Source organism: Podarcis liolepis (genome assembly GCF_965112155.1).
Source record: "Podarcis liolepis genome assembly, chromosome: 9".
Classification (NCBI taxonomy): domain Eukaryota; kingdom Metazoa; phylum Chordata; class Lepidosauria; order Squamata; family Lacertidae; genus Podarcis; species Podarcis liolepis.
The window spans coordinates 50,273,554-50,288,924 of record NC_139564.1 but is presented as its reverse complement, the minus strand read 5'-3'; the positions used below and the strand labels follow the sequence as shown (position 1 = coordinate 50,288,924).

The 15,371-nt window shown below is 41.2% G+C and overlaps 1 protein-coding gene and 1 long non-coding RNA gene across 53 annotated transcripts in view; one reads left to right on the top strand and one right to left on the bottom strand.

The window, feature by feature from the left end:
• The window catches only part of LOC310686249, a 65,857-nt gene that overhangs the window by 21,536 nt on the left and 28,950 nt on the right, over positions 1 to 15,371 (top strand). The gene's annotated exons all lie outside the window — the stretch shown is intronic.
• The window catches only part of TENM3 (teneurin transmembrane protein 3), a 1,268,022-nt gene continuing 1,260,483 nt past the window's right edge, over positions 7,833 to 15,371 (bottom strand). For all 50 annotated transcript variants that reach the window (XM_083459440.1, XM_083459473.1, XM_083459433.1 and 47 more), the window contains 2 exons: positions 14,672 to 14,802; positions 7,833 to 12,002 (listed from right to left, as the gene is read on the bottom strand). In XM_083459440.1, coding sequence (XP_083315566.1) covers positions 11,247 to 12,002; positions 14,672 to 14,802 — 887 coding nt within the window. In that variant the 3' untranslated portion in view covers positions 7,833 to 11,246. The remainder of the gene's footprint in view (positions 12,003 to 14,671; positions 14,803 to 15,371) is intronic.

Below are 15,371 nucleotides of genomic sequence, written 5' to 3'. Positions count from 1 at the left end.
GCAGGTAGGGGGCAGGTTTGTGTGTGTGTGTATGTGTGTGTGCTGTTTTGGTTTTGTATCAGGTAGCAGGTATTTTAACACTATCCCTGTTGCTAATTATTGCTTCAGTAAACAACAGCTGTTCAGATGCAGCTCAGCTTCTTTATCTGCTTTTAAAAAGATTTGACAGTGCTCAAACTGTAGACGGGTATTGCTGAAAGGGGAGAAAATGTTATAATCATTTCACTCCCCTACTGCTAGCGAGTTTTATGGGCCTTGTTATGGCAGGCATATTAATTGCTGGTGAGCTGACGTGAAGCAAATTAAACAGCTTTAGTGCTGTGCGTGTTTGCACACTTGGATGGAAGCAGCTTAACAGCCGTCTTCTAGAAAGGCTGGTATGTTTAGACTTTAAATTGTTTCCCACATTAAGATGTTGAAATGCCATAAAAAAATAAAGCCACAACACAATAGTGGTAATATGCTGTTAGCGATAGTTCAAGGCAGCAGAAGTCAAAGGCAAAACGTTGGTTTCTGGAGTGTTGTCCTAGTTCCACGAAACTGTGAGTTGAGTGACCCCAGCTGTTTGGTGTTCATTTGCCAGGGGTCATCCAAGTAGGCATAGCTATCAGATAATGTTCAAGCCACCCCCACCCACCTGAGGGGTGATTTTCCTTTGCTCAGAGTCTCCAGTATTGGAAGAGGCAAGGCAGGCAGAGCAGGCCTGCTGCTGGTTGCTCACCTGGGTGAGTTTGGTGAGCTGACTTAGCAGCACCTTCCATTCCTCCCAGAGCTACACTTTCATCTGTTCTTTTCTGAGTTCCTCTGGCCTCTTCGCTGCCTGGTGGGCTGCGTGCAGAACAGCTCAATCGGAGCCACGGCTGTAGTTCACGAAGCAGTCAGAGGTGTTGGCGCTGGGGCCTGCCACACTCAGCTGACCAGAAAACAATTCTTGGCAGCAAGCTCCATTTTGATCTGCCAGGCGAGAGGAACCTTGTTTGACAAAGCTTCTGCTTGAGGTGAAAAGAAATCTTAAGGGAGTGATTTTGTTGTTTTGTTGTTGTTGCAAGGCCCAGGCATCAGTGAGCTGAAGCATGAAGCAGCAGTAATAGCCTTTATTTGTGAAACTCTGTGGGCAGTGCTAAGCTGTTAAAATGCAGGATAATTAGAATTCTTCAAACAATAGCAAAAGAAATGCAGACTCTGCTTAAATGGCACAAGGCATACTCTGCCCCCTTCCCCCAACCACTTTCGGAGTCTCTCCCAAACTTTTATCCTCCACTAGGGGGTGCTAGCGTCACATTTGTGGTAGAGCAAATGTGGAAGAACTGATGACTGGTTACCTATAAGGCCTTTTTATGGGTCTAAGCCCCATTTATGATTTGAGCAGGGGACATATTAACTGTGTAGCAATTTGCACGACCTACAGGGAGCACATGCAGCTTAACTGATGTTTAAAAGACAGGCTCCTTTTAAAGGTTTACCTGTCCCTCCTTATTCAGGTTGTTGACATCCCAACAAATTATTCAGGTTGAAAATCCCAATCCTGTTTTCAGGAGTACTACAAGTGCTTAGTATTTTGATCAAAGCAAGTTGCACTGGTTGCTCTCTTGTAGAGATGTGAACTGCAGGCTGCTCCCCAACCAGTTCGAGACTTTTCCCATTCATGCTCTCTGTTTACAAGGGAGAGAGGTGGGAGAATTGCCAAAAGGAATTTGCATTTTCAGGAAGCCTGCTGCTCCTGAAAGAGTTCTTCCTTTGAGCTGGAATTTTGGTTTTCAAGGACCCTTTAAAATCAACCTCTCTGAAGTCCTGTAATCAAAATCCAGAGGAAATTGCTTTTTTATTTTTTTATAAAGCTCTCTACTTATAAAAGTGTATTTGTAATGGACTTACAAATTCTTATATTACTTCTGGGCTCATAAACTGTGCTTAAATGACAGAAATGAAGAATAAATGGTCTTGGCTGAAGTGGGAGGTGGTGGAGCTGTTTTTGACTGCCAGCTTGTAATTTTAAGTTACGGATCAGCCAGAAAAAGTACAGAATGTTGCTTCTGTATCTCTTAAAACAGATACACTGACTGGTACCCTAATAATAAACAAACTTATTGGGAAGCAATAAATTCAGGGGAATTTACTTCCAAATATAAGGGTGTTTAGGATTGCAGCTTTTGCAGGAGCTGATTGTAGCATTGGGTCGAGGTACCTTCACCCCCCCCAATAAAATATTTGAGGGGTCCGCCCCTCCCCCAAAGTTGATGGACATTGCCGTTCAAATGGTGTGTGCCATGTCATGCGACTGATTGTGCAGGATGGGGCTTACCTGCCCCCACCATATTTTATTCAAGTTGGTACCCCTGACGGTGGTAGAGATCCACCGTTCTTGCACTACACAGAGTCAGTTTGCGCTCTGGTCTTTGTGAAATCTGGAACAAACTAGATGTGATGCTGGCAGCTCTGTGTGCAAAAAGAGTTTTTGCCACTGAATCGTTCGAGGGGCAGGTTGGGAGGCAATTTAAAAGTGTAGCACTTGGGGCAGGAGAAAGGAGTTGGAACCGTCTGCTCTGCCTATGGAGTCTACTTTTTACTAGCTACTCCTTCCCTGGTCATATACACCCATCAGAAGACACATGGCTTTAAAATAGTTTCAGCTGGAAAAGCAGTAGTGGGGAAGGGCTCATCAGTAGAGGAGAGCACTGTGTTGGGTGGATGGGTGGGAATAATTGAAGATGGGTGACAAGGTATCTCAAGAGCTTCTGAAACTACTGGGAGCCCCCTTGAAATTACTCCTGGGTGACTGTCTCAACACAAGTGAGCCATTTGTATGGACCGGCTTATGTTGTCTTTCCCATAACTCCATCAGAGATTTTCTGGAAGTGTAGCATGGAAAACACCCTGATTCTCATGGCAAGAACTGCACATGAATGCCAGGAAGGGGCCATTTAAAGCGATCTCTCCATGAGAGCTATTCCACGTGCACAACATGAGTTCGCCCTGTCCTGTGAAGATTATTTGAACTGTCATACAGAATGCGATTGAAAATAATCTTTTAGCTATAAAATGCAACAGACAGATTCTGCCTCTGCTGTAGCTTTAAAACAAGCAACCCAGGGGAAGGCTCCCATTTTCTATTAAACCTGATAGGTTTTAGCGTAATTCCTGTGAAAAACCTATTGCTTTCATTGCCTTCTAAATTGTATGGGTACAATTTCAATGAGGGATAGAAACAACACATTCCCAGGGGGTCAAGTGTGAGTTTTCTGTTCCTAAGTGTCTCAGATTAATTAGATCCTGTAATTTCATCCCCTGGAACAATTTGCCGGTGCTAGTTAGAGGATGTATCCAGTAATAATGTTAAGGTAAAGGGTCCCAGTATTTGAATGAGTTTTGCTTCCTCAAAACTTGAGCTTTATTTTAGGAAGACCTGAAAGTTGTTGACATATGGCTGCCCTAAGCTACAAGGGAACAGTGATTCACTTCAAACATTGTTCCACGCCAGCAAAATTAGGTAAAACAATTAAAGTTGATTTGGCACTCCTACACCCCCCCCCCAGACTTTTTGTGATAGGGAAAGTGATGAGGAAATTTACTGAGAAGCATGGGATAACACTTGCTTGGTGCATGTTTGTATAACCTCTCCAGGAACAAATCAGGATTAATGCTCAACAAACAGGTTATTTGGAAGTTACCTAGGAGCCACAAGGAACCAAACCAACTTCCCCCTCTGTAGTAGCCTCAATCATAGCTTTATAATATTTTCCCCTATCTTGCTCCCGAACGTAGTAAGTTTGTTTTGTAGAAGCCATGGACTCTAAAATGCACCATTAGGTAATTGGTTAATTCTGAATCTATTTTTCCTCTTATGGAGGACCCCAGGGATTCCTATTCCTCCATGACATAATTTGAAGTCAAGTTATTTAATAGAAAAGTTTACTCAAAGTTATTAGTAACATGAAGAGACCCTCATGCAAAAGTGGGGGGGGGGGAGAGAGTGACTGAGCACTAGAAAGACATTAGATACTGGCCTAAAAAATTTGGGGTCTTCCTAAAAAAGCTCAGCTTTTGGGGTCTGCTGGTTTTTACCTTTGAAATACGGCAGCCCCAATTTAAATGTGCATATGGCCCTCACTTCTGACGAGAGCTCTCTCATTCCCTTTATTGGATGGGGCATGAGTGGAGCAGCCCCTACGGGATTGTCCAAGTATCTGCTCACACAGGAGAGCCAGGTTCCCTTTAAGATGGGGTGATACCTGCCTGTTTGGTAGCAGCACCCCTATTCATGACATTTATTTATATGAACAATTACCCTAACTACAATAGTCCCTAAGTGGTTTATTAGGTTATAATACAAATAGGTCAAAACTACCTATAAAACGAAACTTCAGTTAAAAGGCCTGCTTGAATGGGGAAAGTTTTCCAGTAGGTAGTGGAAGCCCTATAGAAAGGAGGCCTATCTGACCTCAACTGGAAGAGGGACTTCCATAAAATTGGACCCACCAGACTAAACACATGCCCCCTGGTGGATGTGAGCCATACATCCAAGCCATGGGGGATCACTAACCTTGAAGCTGGCCACCAGGGCATACTCCTGAGCATTGAAGTTATGTGCTTTCCATTCTACATTTTGTAATTTAATAATAACTTTAAATCTCTATAAAATCTCTATAAAATATATTCCTGTTTATACTTGCATAAATGCAAATGCCACTACATCTACAGTTATGCAAATCTTCAGCAGTTATTTTTCTCCTTCTCAGTAGTTTGAAAAATTTGGCACTAAAGCACTTGTAAAGTCAACAATAAAGGCCATCTTGAAAATCATAGGCTGCTTCCCCTACTACTACTAGTCTTCCATTCTTGAGCAATATAGAGTACAAAAGAGGCTTGCTTTTTTTTTTAAAAAGTTTCCTTCTGTTGGCTAGACTTTTACATTTACAAGTGATGTTTATTTGTCAGGGTGCCAGTACATCAAACCTCAAGACAAAAGTTTGTGGGTTCTGATCAAATTTCTAGAACTTAAAAGCCAAAATAACTTTTAACACACTTTAGGGACTTGTTAAAACACTGGTGGTCCATGCAGTTCACAAACCATAGAGTCTATGCCATTGCTTCAGAGACCAAATACAGTTAATACTGTTGATTATTGTTAATTCCAAACTCGGAGCAGGACACCCTAGGTGCAATGTAACTTGTCAAATGAAAGGGCTGGGTACATATGGCTGCAATCTAAAAACAGACTGAAGGGCCAATCTACACATTTTGTCAAACACATGCTTGTTTGCAACTGGCCATCTTCTTATTTAGCATGAATACCTGCAGTGGGTCTGGCTCTGGATCATAGTTATAGTCAATTTATTTTCTTTCCACCTCTTAAAGTTGTTTTCTTTAAAGGATTTTCAGTGTTAACAAGGGTACAAGATGTCTCTGTTTTCAATTCATAGAGTCCTTTCTACAGGTCAGCTACGTTCGGTGTGAGACACAGCTGTCACAGACATTGTGAAGTGGGGGGAGGAGAGAGAGAAATAAGGGGGTAGTGATTTTTCATTCTTTGGCTTAGTGTATGTGCAGAGTTTTTGTGCCAGTGTTGTGAGGATAAGTTCTTTATTTATCTGTCTGTTTTTGTTGGCGGTGCAAGAGATTGGAGAGCCCAGAGTATGGTTGGTTGCATTTAGCTGATTGCAGTAAGTTTTGTTTGTTTGTATGAGGGGGTGGGGGTTGTTGGGTTAAATTAGCCCTATTGATTTGTATGCTGTCAAGGGGTTTATTGGGCTGTGTATGTAATAAAGGCAAGCCATAGTCTATTTATTTATATACCACATTTCCCACAAATACATTTGTGCTCAACGTGTTTCATAGGATATAAGAAATTTGCAATAATAGTACAAAATCATAATAGAACCACAGCATGGCATTAAAAAAACACACCTGTGTCATTTTCCTGATGAAAATCATGCCCCAGAACTACTTGCTCTTGAAAATGCTATTGGCTGCAATAGTACTTGTAATTAATTTTTTAAAAATATCTTTTTCTTTTGCACAAAGAGGTGAGATTGCTTTTTTGTACCCCCCCCTCTTAGTGGAGAGGTCTGTTACCCAGGTCTTTATAACAGATATCTGATTGAGGTCTGGGATGATGGGAATTACAGTCCAACAACAGGTAGAGAGCCACATATTCCCCACTGCAGACCTAAATGGATGTAAAAAAATTCCTTCTAGTAGCACCTTAAAGACCAACTAAGTTAGTTCTTGGTATGGAACTAACTTACCAAGAACTAACTTAGTTGGTCTTTAAGGTGCTACTAGAAGGAATTTTTTTATTTTGACTATGGCAGACCAACACGGCTACCTATCTGTAACTAAATGGATGTCGGCTAGGTTTGACCGGTGCTGCAGTGATGGGCATGTTTGCTTCACCGTTTACGAAGCACACAGTTCGCCCTACCTCCAAGATACAGCTTCTCAGTACAGTGGTACATAAACGTGAGTTTTAATCTGGGTTTCTGGTAGAGCATCTATAACTTTTTGTCATCTCTATCTAATCTAGTCTGGCTCTGGATTCATTCAGCACACCCCAGTCTGGTCATATGACCTAGCGCCCCCCCCACCCCAAAAGTGGTCCACTGCTGAGGCAGACCAACCATTAACAGAAAATGTGTTGTTTGGGCTTAATGTTTCCTTTAGTAAAATCAGTGTAGTATATCCTCAGATAGTAAACTCTCATGACTCGTATTTGAAACAAAATGTTGCTGCTGTCCTGAAGCTGGACTTGGCTCCAAGCTAGGATTTCCCCCTTTTATATCAATAGTTTATTAGAGTTCTGGCAGTATTATAATATGGCAATAATTATAGATTGGCTTAACACAGCTGTTATAAGGATAGGCTACAGTGTGAAGCACTTTGAACATTCCTAAGTGTTATACACGTGTGAAGTATTGTAGTACTGTTGTTGCTGCATTTAGTCACTACTCTATAAAAACGCTAATAATGCTTTCAGGATGACATTATTTCCCCTTGTAAAATGGAAGATCTGTTTCTCTCATCTGTGTGAAAATACCAAGTCTGTAATCAGCATATTTTTTTTAAAAGGTGACATAGAATAACCAATTTGGGCTGGATGAGCATGTTTATCAAGCTACAGTTGTCACTACAAAGCAAATGTGATGAAGTCTGCCTATTCTACCTAACATAAAAACATGCAGAGTGTTTTGAAGGCAGCACTTTTCAGCAAATGGTGTGAATTTGGATTGAAGGCTCTTCAGGCCTTGAATGACTTTATCAGTGTCAAACTGGTTATATATAATCAGCTGCTTTAATTAAGTGCTGTGTTTTTTAATATGAAAGGGAATAAGCCTTCATTTTTCATTTTCTCTTAGCTTTATGATGCTTAACAATGTGAGGTGTAGTTAATGCTTCTGTAAAGTAGGCCGCTAGAGAGATCCCATGGAGTAATTTGCCTTGCTGAGCTAGCAGTCTGGGCCACTGGGCAGAGGGGGCAGGAAATAACTCCCAACTGGGCAGCAAATGAATCAATACTAGCAGTACTGGATCACTTTGCATCTACAAGTAGGAACAGAAAAGCAATAACACAGTTATAATGTCTGACACACATAGTTAAGAAAACAAATCTAAACGCAGACACATTGGCTTGGCTTTTATTGGAAAGCCTAGATGCAATCTATAGTCATCAAGGTGTGGAAAAATTCAGGACACATATAAAGTTCAGAAGGCAAATTAAAAGAACAATACAAATCAGACAAAATTTACATTTCAAAATAGCATGAAAGCATTTTGCCTAAAATACTCTGAATCTCCTTGTTTTTTGTAGGGTATTTATTTTAATACATTTTCCCCCCATTTCTTTTAAATTTTCTTGTTTACAAATCCCCCAAAGTCTCTGTCTCATGTAGGAGCATGTCCATCTCAGAATGATTGTTTTTCTCTTTAGTGTATAGCTAGGGAAAAGGCTGCTGGTTGGGCCTTTATCTAAGTCTAGATGACCATCAAGAGAAACTATAGTTTGGGGGCTACCAGTGCCTAAACCAGGGAGAAAGAACAACGGCACAGGAAGTAGAAGCTTTAATTCTATTCTGACATGTAACACACTGGATATGTTTGCAGTATTCCAAGTCAATAACATTCCACTACATTTTTTGAGCATGAACCTAATTCCACAGCTAGAGCTGACAAACCTCTAATACAATGCTGTTAAATCCCAGTTAACAGAACTGCAATCCCCATACATTTCCCAGATTAAAAATAATATGTGAAATAATGGCACTGAGCTGTGGGTTTCATGAATCATAGTTGCTAAATTTGGGCTCTTTGAAGGTTGAAAAATAAAAACAAACTTAACTGTTAATTTGCACTTTAATAAAATAACAGCTTTTATTCTAAATGTCAGCAGTTCTGTAGCTTCTACCCAAGGGGTACATGGATAGCAACAGCACTGATAGTGTGGATTCAGTAACTTGCTTGACCTACTCACAGCCTGTTTGACAAGACTCCTACTGTGCAGTTGAGAGCACACATAATACTATAGAATCTCGGTGCAGAAAGCAGTTAGGAAACTATTTTTATTTCACCCCTTCAGGTATTTAAGACACATTCACCTGCCATTTGTTGCCCTTCTGCATACTGAGTACAGCACAATTAACCTTTCTCCCCCACCCACCCAAAAAAACCAATCAAACCCCACAATATTTTAGTCATTTTGTGGCTGAAAACAGCACTCAGGAACAAGGGATGTTATCCAGAAATACTGAGGAATGTGGGAAGCAGTAGCCCTAAAAATAAGATGACCCTCTTTGTCTTTCCCTGCCCACTTACAAATGATGCAACCTCCCCACACTGTATTTTTAATCAGGCATGGTTCAGTCCAGTTACAAGTGCTGAGCTTTTTGGAACTGGTGTAGTTATAAAATTTGATGAAGGGACGGCATATGAGCAGAGGCCAGGAACCAAGGAACACTTTAATGCAGATTCTCTAGCACAGGAAGGCTTAGTGGGAAGTACATGCGTGAATGTTATTTTTAAATGTTATCTCTGCAAGTCTGAGGGGTAGTTTTTTTTAAAAAAAACACAACCCAGCACACTGGAAGCTGAGAGTCTCAGAATTTTGGAAGAGTGATGAATTCTGTGCTACTGAAATAGAATGCATATTGTGAGATTACATGACCTAGATTCCTCTGAAAGCAGTCTCAGGCATACTAAGAGCCACTGTCTCCCAGTGATTTGATTTTGTTATAAAGTTAGGTGCTGGGGTTCAAACCTGCCAGAGAGCTCTATCATTTGGTATGAGACTTATGTCGCCCCCCCCCCCCCCAAATCTAAGATCAGGGACAGCAGACTGTGTTGAGAGATGCACTTGGAACATATTCATATCAGAAGCATTCCCCTTGATTGTTACTTCAGATGTTCCAGAGCAGATGCCCAGTATTGAAACCTGCCTCAAAAGGGCCTGTGTTAACCTCTGCTGTTTGCATGTCTTGAGTCCAACCATATTAGATTGGACTGTCCTTATGAGCAGGTCATGCCAAACTGTAGTGCTATTTTTTCCTAGAAAAAGAGGTTCTGGAACTCACCATGAACACCTGCCTTGTTCTCTTCTAATGGCAATGGCACCCACCTGAGAGGTGCCAGAACTGAGTTCCTGTGAGGTTCTGGCTGAAAAAAGCTCTGCCAAACTGTATGGTAGCTTTATGATGTGGATTAGGCACTAAGTCAATACTCTCATCTTCCTTTTTCTTGCAATTCATAGACTCTTTTTGGTGGGCAAGAGGTTTAAAGGCTAGGGTATTAGTTTAACTTGCTTTTCCACCTACCCATGTTATGTGTTTTTCCAGTGAAATACTGAAAACCTTTTCAGAAGACATAGGCAGAAGCCCTGTCGTTGTGGCAGCGAGCACTGCACCAACTTTCCATTCATGTACATTTGCAGAGCACCTGAGGCTGCAATCCTAAACTCGCTCACTAGAGAATGAGCCCCATTGAACATAATGAGACTAACCTCTCTGTGTATAGGATTGCTCCTTTCACCACATAACACAGCTTTACATCCCACATTTTAAAAATACACAACAGAGCCGCAAAATGAATAAATACACCTTTAGGGCTGGAAGAGGACAAGGCAAGCCCAGCCTACAAAAGTCTTCTACTGTCATACATAAATTTTATTGAGTTGCTCTCCCTCTTAGCAGCGAGTGGCGAGGGCCAAGCAGGGCACAGGCTGCCCCACACTAACCTTTCCCACAAGCATTGAAAGAGAAAAATGCACTGTTTTTAAAGCTAATACAAAAATATTAACACTTCTGTCCATTAGTATACACTGTTATATCTCTACAATATAACTCTTTATACTGTACAGCTATAACATAACAAAAGGTGCGATTCCTTTAAAAAAATTCACACACTGCACATTTTTATCATTTTATTTTAAGTATAAACCTTTTTTAAACACTTTACATAAATTAACTCCTCTGAGACTAATATTTGATGTACAGTAAATTGTAATTCATATAAAAATCCATAAACAACTTGTCTCACATAATTTACAAAAAAAATCAAGGTTTCCTTTGCTGCTCTGTGACAAGGATTCTACTTGCCATTCCCCCACCCCACCCAAGGCAAACCACGTTATCATTGTAAAATCCATTATTAAATTCCCATTGTAGCATAAATTGCTTGTGCCAATGTCCTTTTAGAAAGAAGCACAGTTTAAAGCCATTGGGGTGTCCATAAACAAGAGTTTTTGCCCCACATTTTAAAATGAACAAAGATATATACCACATCCTATGCAGAGAGAGGAAGAGAGCAAGAGAGAGAGGAGGAGAGAGAGACTAGTTTCTTGTAAGCAAAGGTCAACAATTTAGTAATATTTGGAAACACTGTATGGATCTGTTTCTTAGTTAAAAGACAGTGCCTCAAAAGAATAGGCAGCTTGTTGCAAACCCTTTAGGTCTTCCTTGTAATACTTTCAGTTCAACTCGAGTGCAGCGATATGCATATGTAAACATATTCTTTAAAGCAGATCACCTTTAAGGTCATTCAGAGTAGGGAAAAACAACTCCCAGTTTTTCTTTTTAGCAATCTCATTCTTCTGGAAGGCTCTCTCTTTGTTGTAGAGTCTTATTGGGATTGTGCTACAGAAAAATCTGAGCAAAGGTGTACATTTAGGCTCAAGTAGTAATGCAGCAAAACAATTTGGTCTCCCTCTCAGAAGACACTGGTACAGGGTCAGTCTCTTTGGCAGCCCAGGCTCAACCAGTGTGTTACCTCTTTCCAATCTCACTTTGCCTAAGGAACTGTATATTGTTAGCGCTGTCTGCTAATTCGGGGTATTGCTCCACGGAGAGTACATAGTACCCATCATATCCTTGGACTTTTCCAGCACTCAACAGTTGCCTCTTTTCCCCTTCTGTCCATAACCTGGCACCTTCCTCTCCATCTCTCACTCTTTGTTGTTCTCTGGCCCAGGCATTGGAAAGAGCCCTTTGCCTAGCCTGCTCTAATATCCGTGCCTTCTCCTCATCAAGTGTCATGCCGTAGCGGACATGAAGAGCCAGTGCACCATACTGCATTTCAACATCGGCAAACCTACGAGTCCTGCCGTTCACTACAGTGGTAGACTGGGAAACAGTGACGTTGATACCATTTTCTAGGGCCTTTCGTCCGCTAGTCAGTCTCAGCGTGCCCAGGTCACTCTCTGGCGAGGTGGTCTTGATGAAATAGTGTGTGTCCTTTCCTTCAATGGTGAAATGCAGGTTTTCTAGGTAGTATGCATTGTTCAGAACAGCTGCCACTTTGATACAATCCTCGTTTGCAATGTTAAGCACATTAGTCTGCACTTTGCCTTGATTGACAGCCAGCATAACCCCTTTCCCAATCAAAGACTTCACAGTTGCAAACCACAACCACGATTTCTCGCCGCCGGGTCTGCGCTTGCTGATCTGGACTTCTGCCATCTTTCCTAGGGACAGGAAAGCCTTTGCTTGCCTTGCCACTTGTTGTTGCACTCCAGAAATTGGCTGAAAACAAGAACAGACAGAAGTTTTACAAACCATCTGTAGCCCCTAGATTCCAACAGTCATGCATTTATTGGCACAATGCCTGGAGCTGACAATAGGATATGCCACAACCGACACTGCCAAAGAGTTAATTGAATCCACATACTGAATTCCACTGTTACAAGTGCTATTTTGTTTGATACTGTTTGATGTTTTCCTCATTTTTGTCTGTCTCTTTTAGAATCCAAAAAAAGAGTCTCTAGCACTGAATCACTCCAAAGAAATTTAAAAGGTGGTACATAAAGGATTATTATGCTTAATACTTGGCATTTGCACAAGTATATCGTATGTTAATTAATCCATCATGAAACCAGTTGTACAAAGCTGTAGCGTAAACATTTTCCAGATGGGGAAATGGAGGCAGTGAGGCTAACTAGCTTGCAAAACGCTACAGAGGCAAATAAATGTTAGGCAAGGGTTAAAATGAAAAAAACTTATTTACATCTAGCTAAGCTCACAGTGCAGCTCTTACCTTACAGACAAAAAACATTGTTTGAAAGGATTACTGCACTTGTTATTGATCTAAACATTTCTAGCAATTTCCCTCCGAATCATTCCTATTGCCGAAAGGTTGAAAGACATCATGGTCATGAGTTTCCTCGCACATTACATCACTTACATAATAATTGCAGTGTTATATTCTCCTATTATCCAACATGGAAACATAAGCTAGGTGGTGATAAACCTATTGTAGGCTTCTTGTCATTTACCTTGAACATTTAATGCTTCTCATAAAGCAAAGTTACATACATAATTGGTTGAAGTGGCACTTATTAAGTGAGGAGTGGATCACTTAATAATATGTCTCCACTGGCATTCAGTAACCAAGGCCCATTTCCCTTTGCCCTGTGTGGAGGCGTGTACATATTTAAAAGTACTTAAAAGGCATTAATTTGCTCATTCACCTAGTCATAACGTAAAGAGAATAATTTCAAAGCTTTCAAAGACCCAATGCCCTGAATGTTGGTCACACAGAGTGGTACCAAAAGTTGAGTGAATTGAGGGATGAGCAGGCTGTGCCAGGGAACATTTCCTCTGCCATGGGCAGTGTTCCCTCTTAGGCAGTTTTCTGGTGGGTGGGGCAATGAGAGCGACTCTTTTGTACAGCAGAATACAGTCCAGCCGCATATAAGCCAGAGGTTTCTACACATGCATCTCTCCAGGCAAGTGAGAGGCGTTATTACAGTTCAAAGACACATTCCAGTCAGACTAAACTACAGGAGGAGGGCTTAGTGCAGGATCAGTGATGGGTGTGGGCTGAGGAGGGGGCATGACCCGAGGAGGCTTGGCTTTGGCACCTTGGCCTGAAGTGCCTGACTCCTAGACTAGGCAGGTGGAAGTGGTGGATGGCTATTGAGCCAGGAAAGGACAGAGCAGAAGGGGAAGAGCCATGGCTCAGTGGTTGAGCACATGCTCTGCATGCAAATGGTTGTAGGTTCAATCCACAGCATCACCAGGCAGGAGTGGGAGAGGGCCCATCTGAGAGTCGCTGCCAGTCTGTGTTGCCAGTACTGAGCTAGCTAGGTCAGTGGTCTGATTTGGTATAAATGGCCTTAGGTTCCCGTGACCTGCAATGCAAGAAAATGGAGGAGGGAAGAAGCTAGAGCCATTTCTCCAATGCACTTGCTCCTCCTGTGTTCAGGGCCTGTGCACAGGAAAGGAAGTATATGCTGATACAATCTTCTGGGTTGTGTGAATATGGTTTCTGTTGTGAGAATATAGCTTGGGAAACTGATGCAGGTGGTGGCTTCTTGACCTATATAGCATGTGAAACCATCCTGATTCTTTAATTTAAAAACCAGAGAAGTTACAAAGATCCTTTAGAACAATTGTCGTGAGTGAGCAACTGTTCTAAAGTTTCTCATTCTTTGCCAGTAACTGAAAACTTGATGGCGCACGGCCTTTTCATCTTTGAACAGTTAAGATTTATAATCGCTATTTTCCTAAATACCAGATAGGGCTTTTCTGTTTTACATTCCATTTATTTTTGTCCATCATTTAAACTGGCTACATATTTCTGGACCGCAGGAGATTTTTTTTTATCAAAAAATTTCATAAGCACCTAGAGTTTTTTTGGCTCTATGAAATGTAATGGGTTTTACCTGAGGTAATTTCACATTCAATATTTTATCTTCACATATAAAACATGGTTAATATTAAAGAGAAGTAAAATTGTACTGGTGCTTGGTATGCATAATTTATATCACCTGTTCTTCTGTTTATTTCACAGTCTATTTTTTATTACAGTGTTCACTTTCTGCCTTGAGGCAGGGTGCCGGTATAAATCCAATCTCCAGAGCTTCCACTGGGAAAGTTACAATTCTAAAAAAGGGTTTCAAAATACTATTATTTATTGATTAGGTCTACCCTTCTTCCTATTTTAGTTTGCATTATGAAAAGCCAATTAGGATATGTCGAAATTCAGACCTAATCTTTAGCAAATGCCCAAGCAAGAGCAGAATTAGCATCTAGTCTATGGATATCTTGTGAATAAAAAATAGTCTTTACAAAGTGTATTTAAATATTTTTTAATGCCACGTAAGCCTTTGAGGATTATAGTGCTCAAACAGCATGGTGTCTTTTATTCAATTTTGACACAGTTTAATATTCACTTTCTTTTTTCCCCTTACCGGTACGTCATCCCACTGCTGACTCTTCACAAGTTCATAGGAGGGCTCTGTTAAATCAAACTTGGGCACAGGGAATCCTGGGATAGCATTATGCAGGTGGAAGCCAAATGTCACCAGCCAGCTGTTGACATCTAACAAAATAATTGTGGAGAGAGAGAGATATCAGATTTTCAATCCCTGATTATTTAATTTAACTTTACAGGCGTTCACATCAGTTGGCCTGGATTCAGGTTTGAGCCACAAATATACTTTGGGGGGAAACCATAGTATGGTTTTATCTTAGCTCATCTAAACATTCTTCTTCTTCTTTGGAAAATGGCGATATAGATGCAGAATCCATTCTTATCCTGAGCCCATGAGAGTCATCTGCACCTCCCCTTTCAAACTGGAAGCTGCCTGTGTGGCTCCTGCTGCACACACTCTGCAAGAAGCAGCTGGATTTGTTTCCATGGCTTGTGTTGCTGGATTGGGACTGTGGGCCCAACCACACTTTCATTTGTCCCATGATCTCAAGTGATTTCAAGCCACGGGTTCGAGAGGGTTCCTCCCCCATTTTCCCTGGGAATACCCACTCCTTACTGCTTAATCAGAGCACACATCAATCTACAGAAAACCAGAGTGATGTTTGCTCCCATTCAGCACTAAATACTGGGTTTTCCCGGGGAAAGCGGTGGTACAAAAAACCCAACAACCTCTCTCA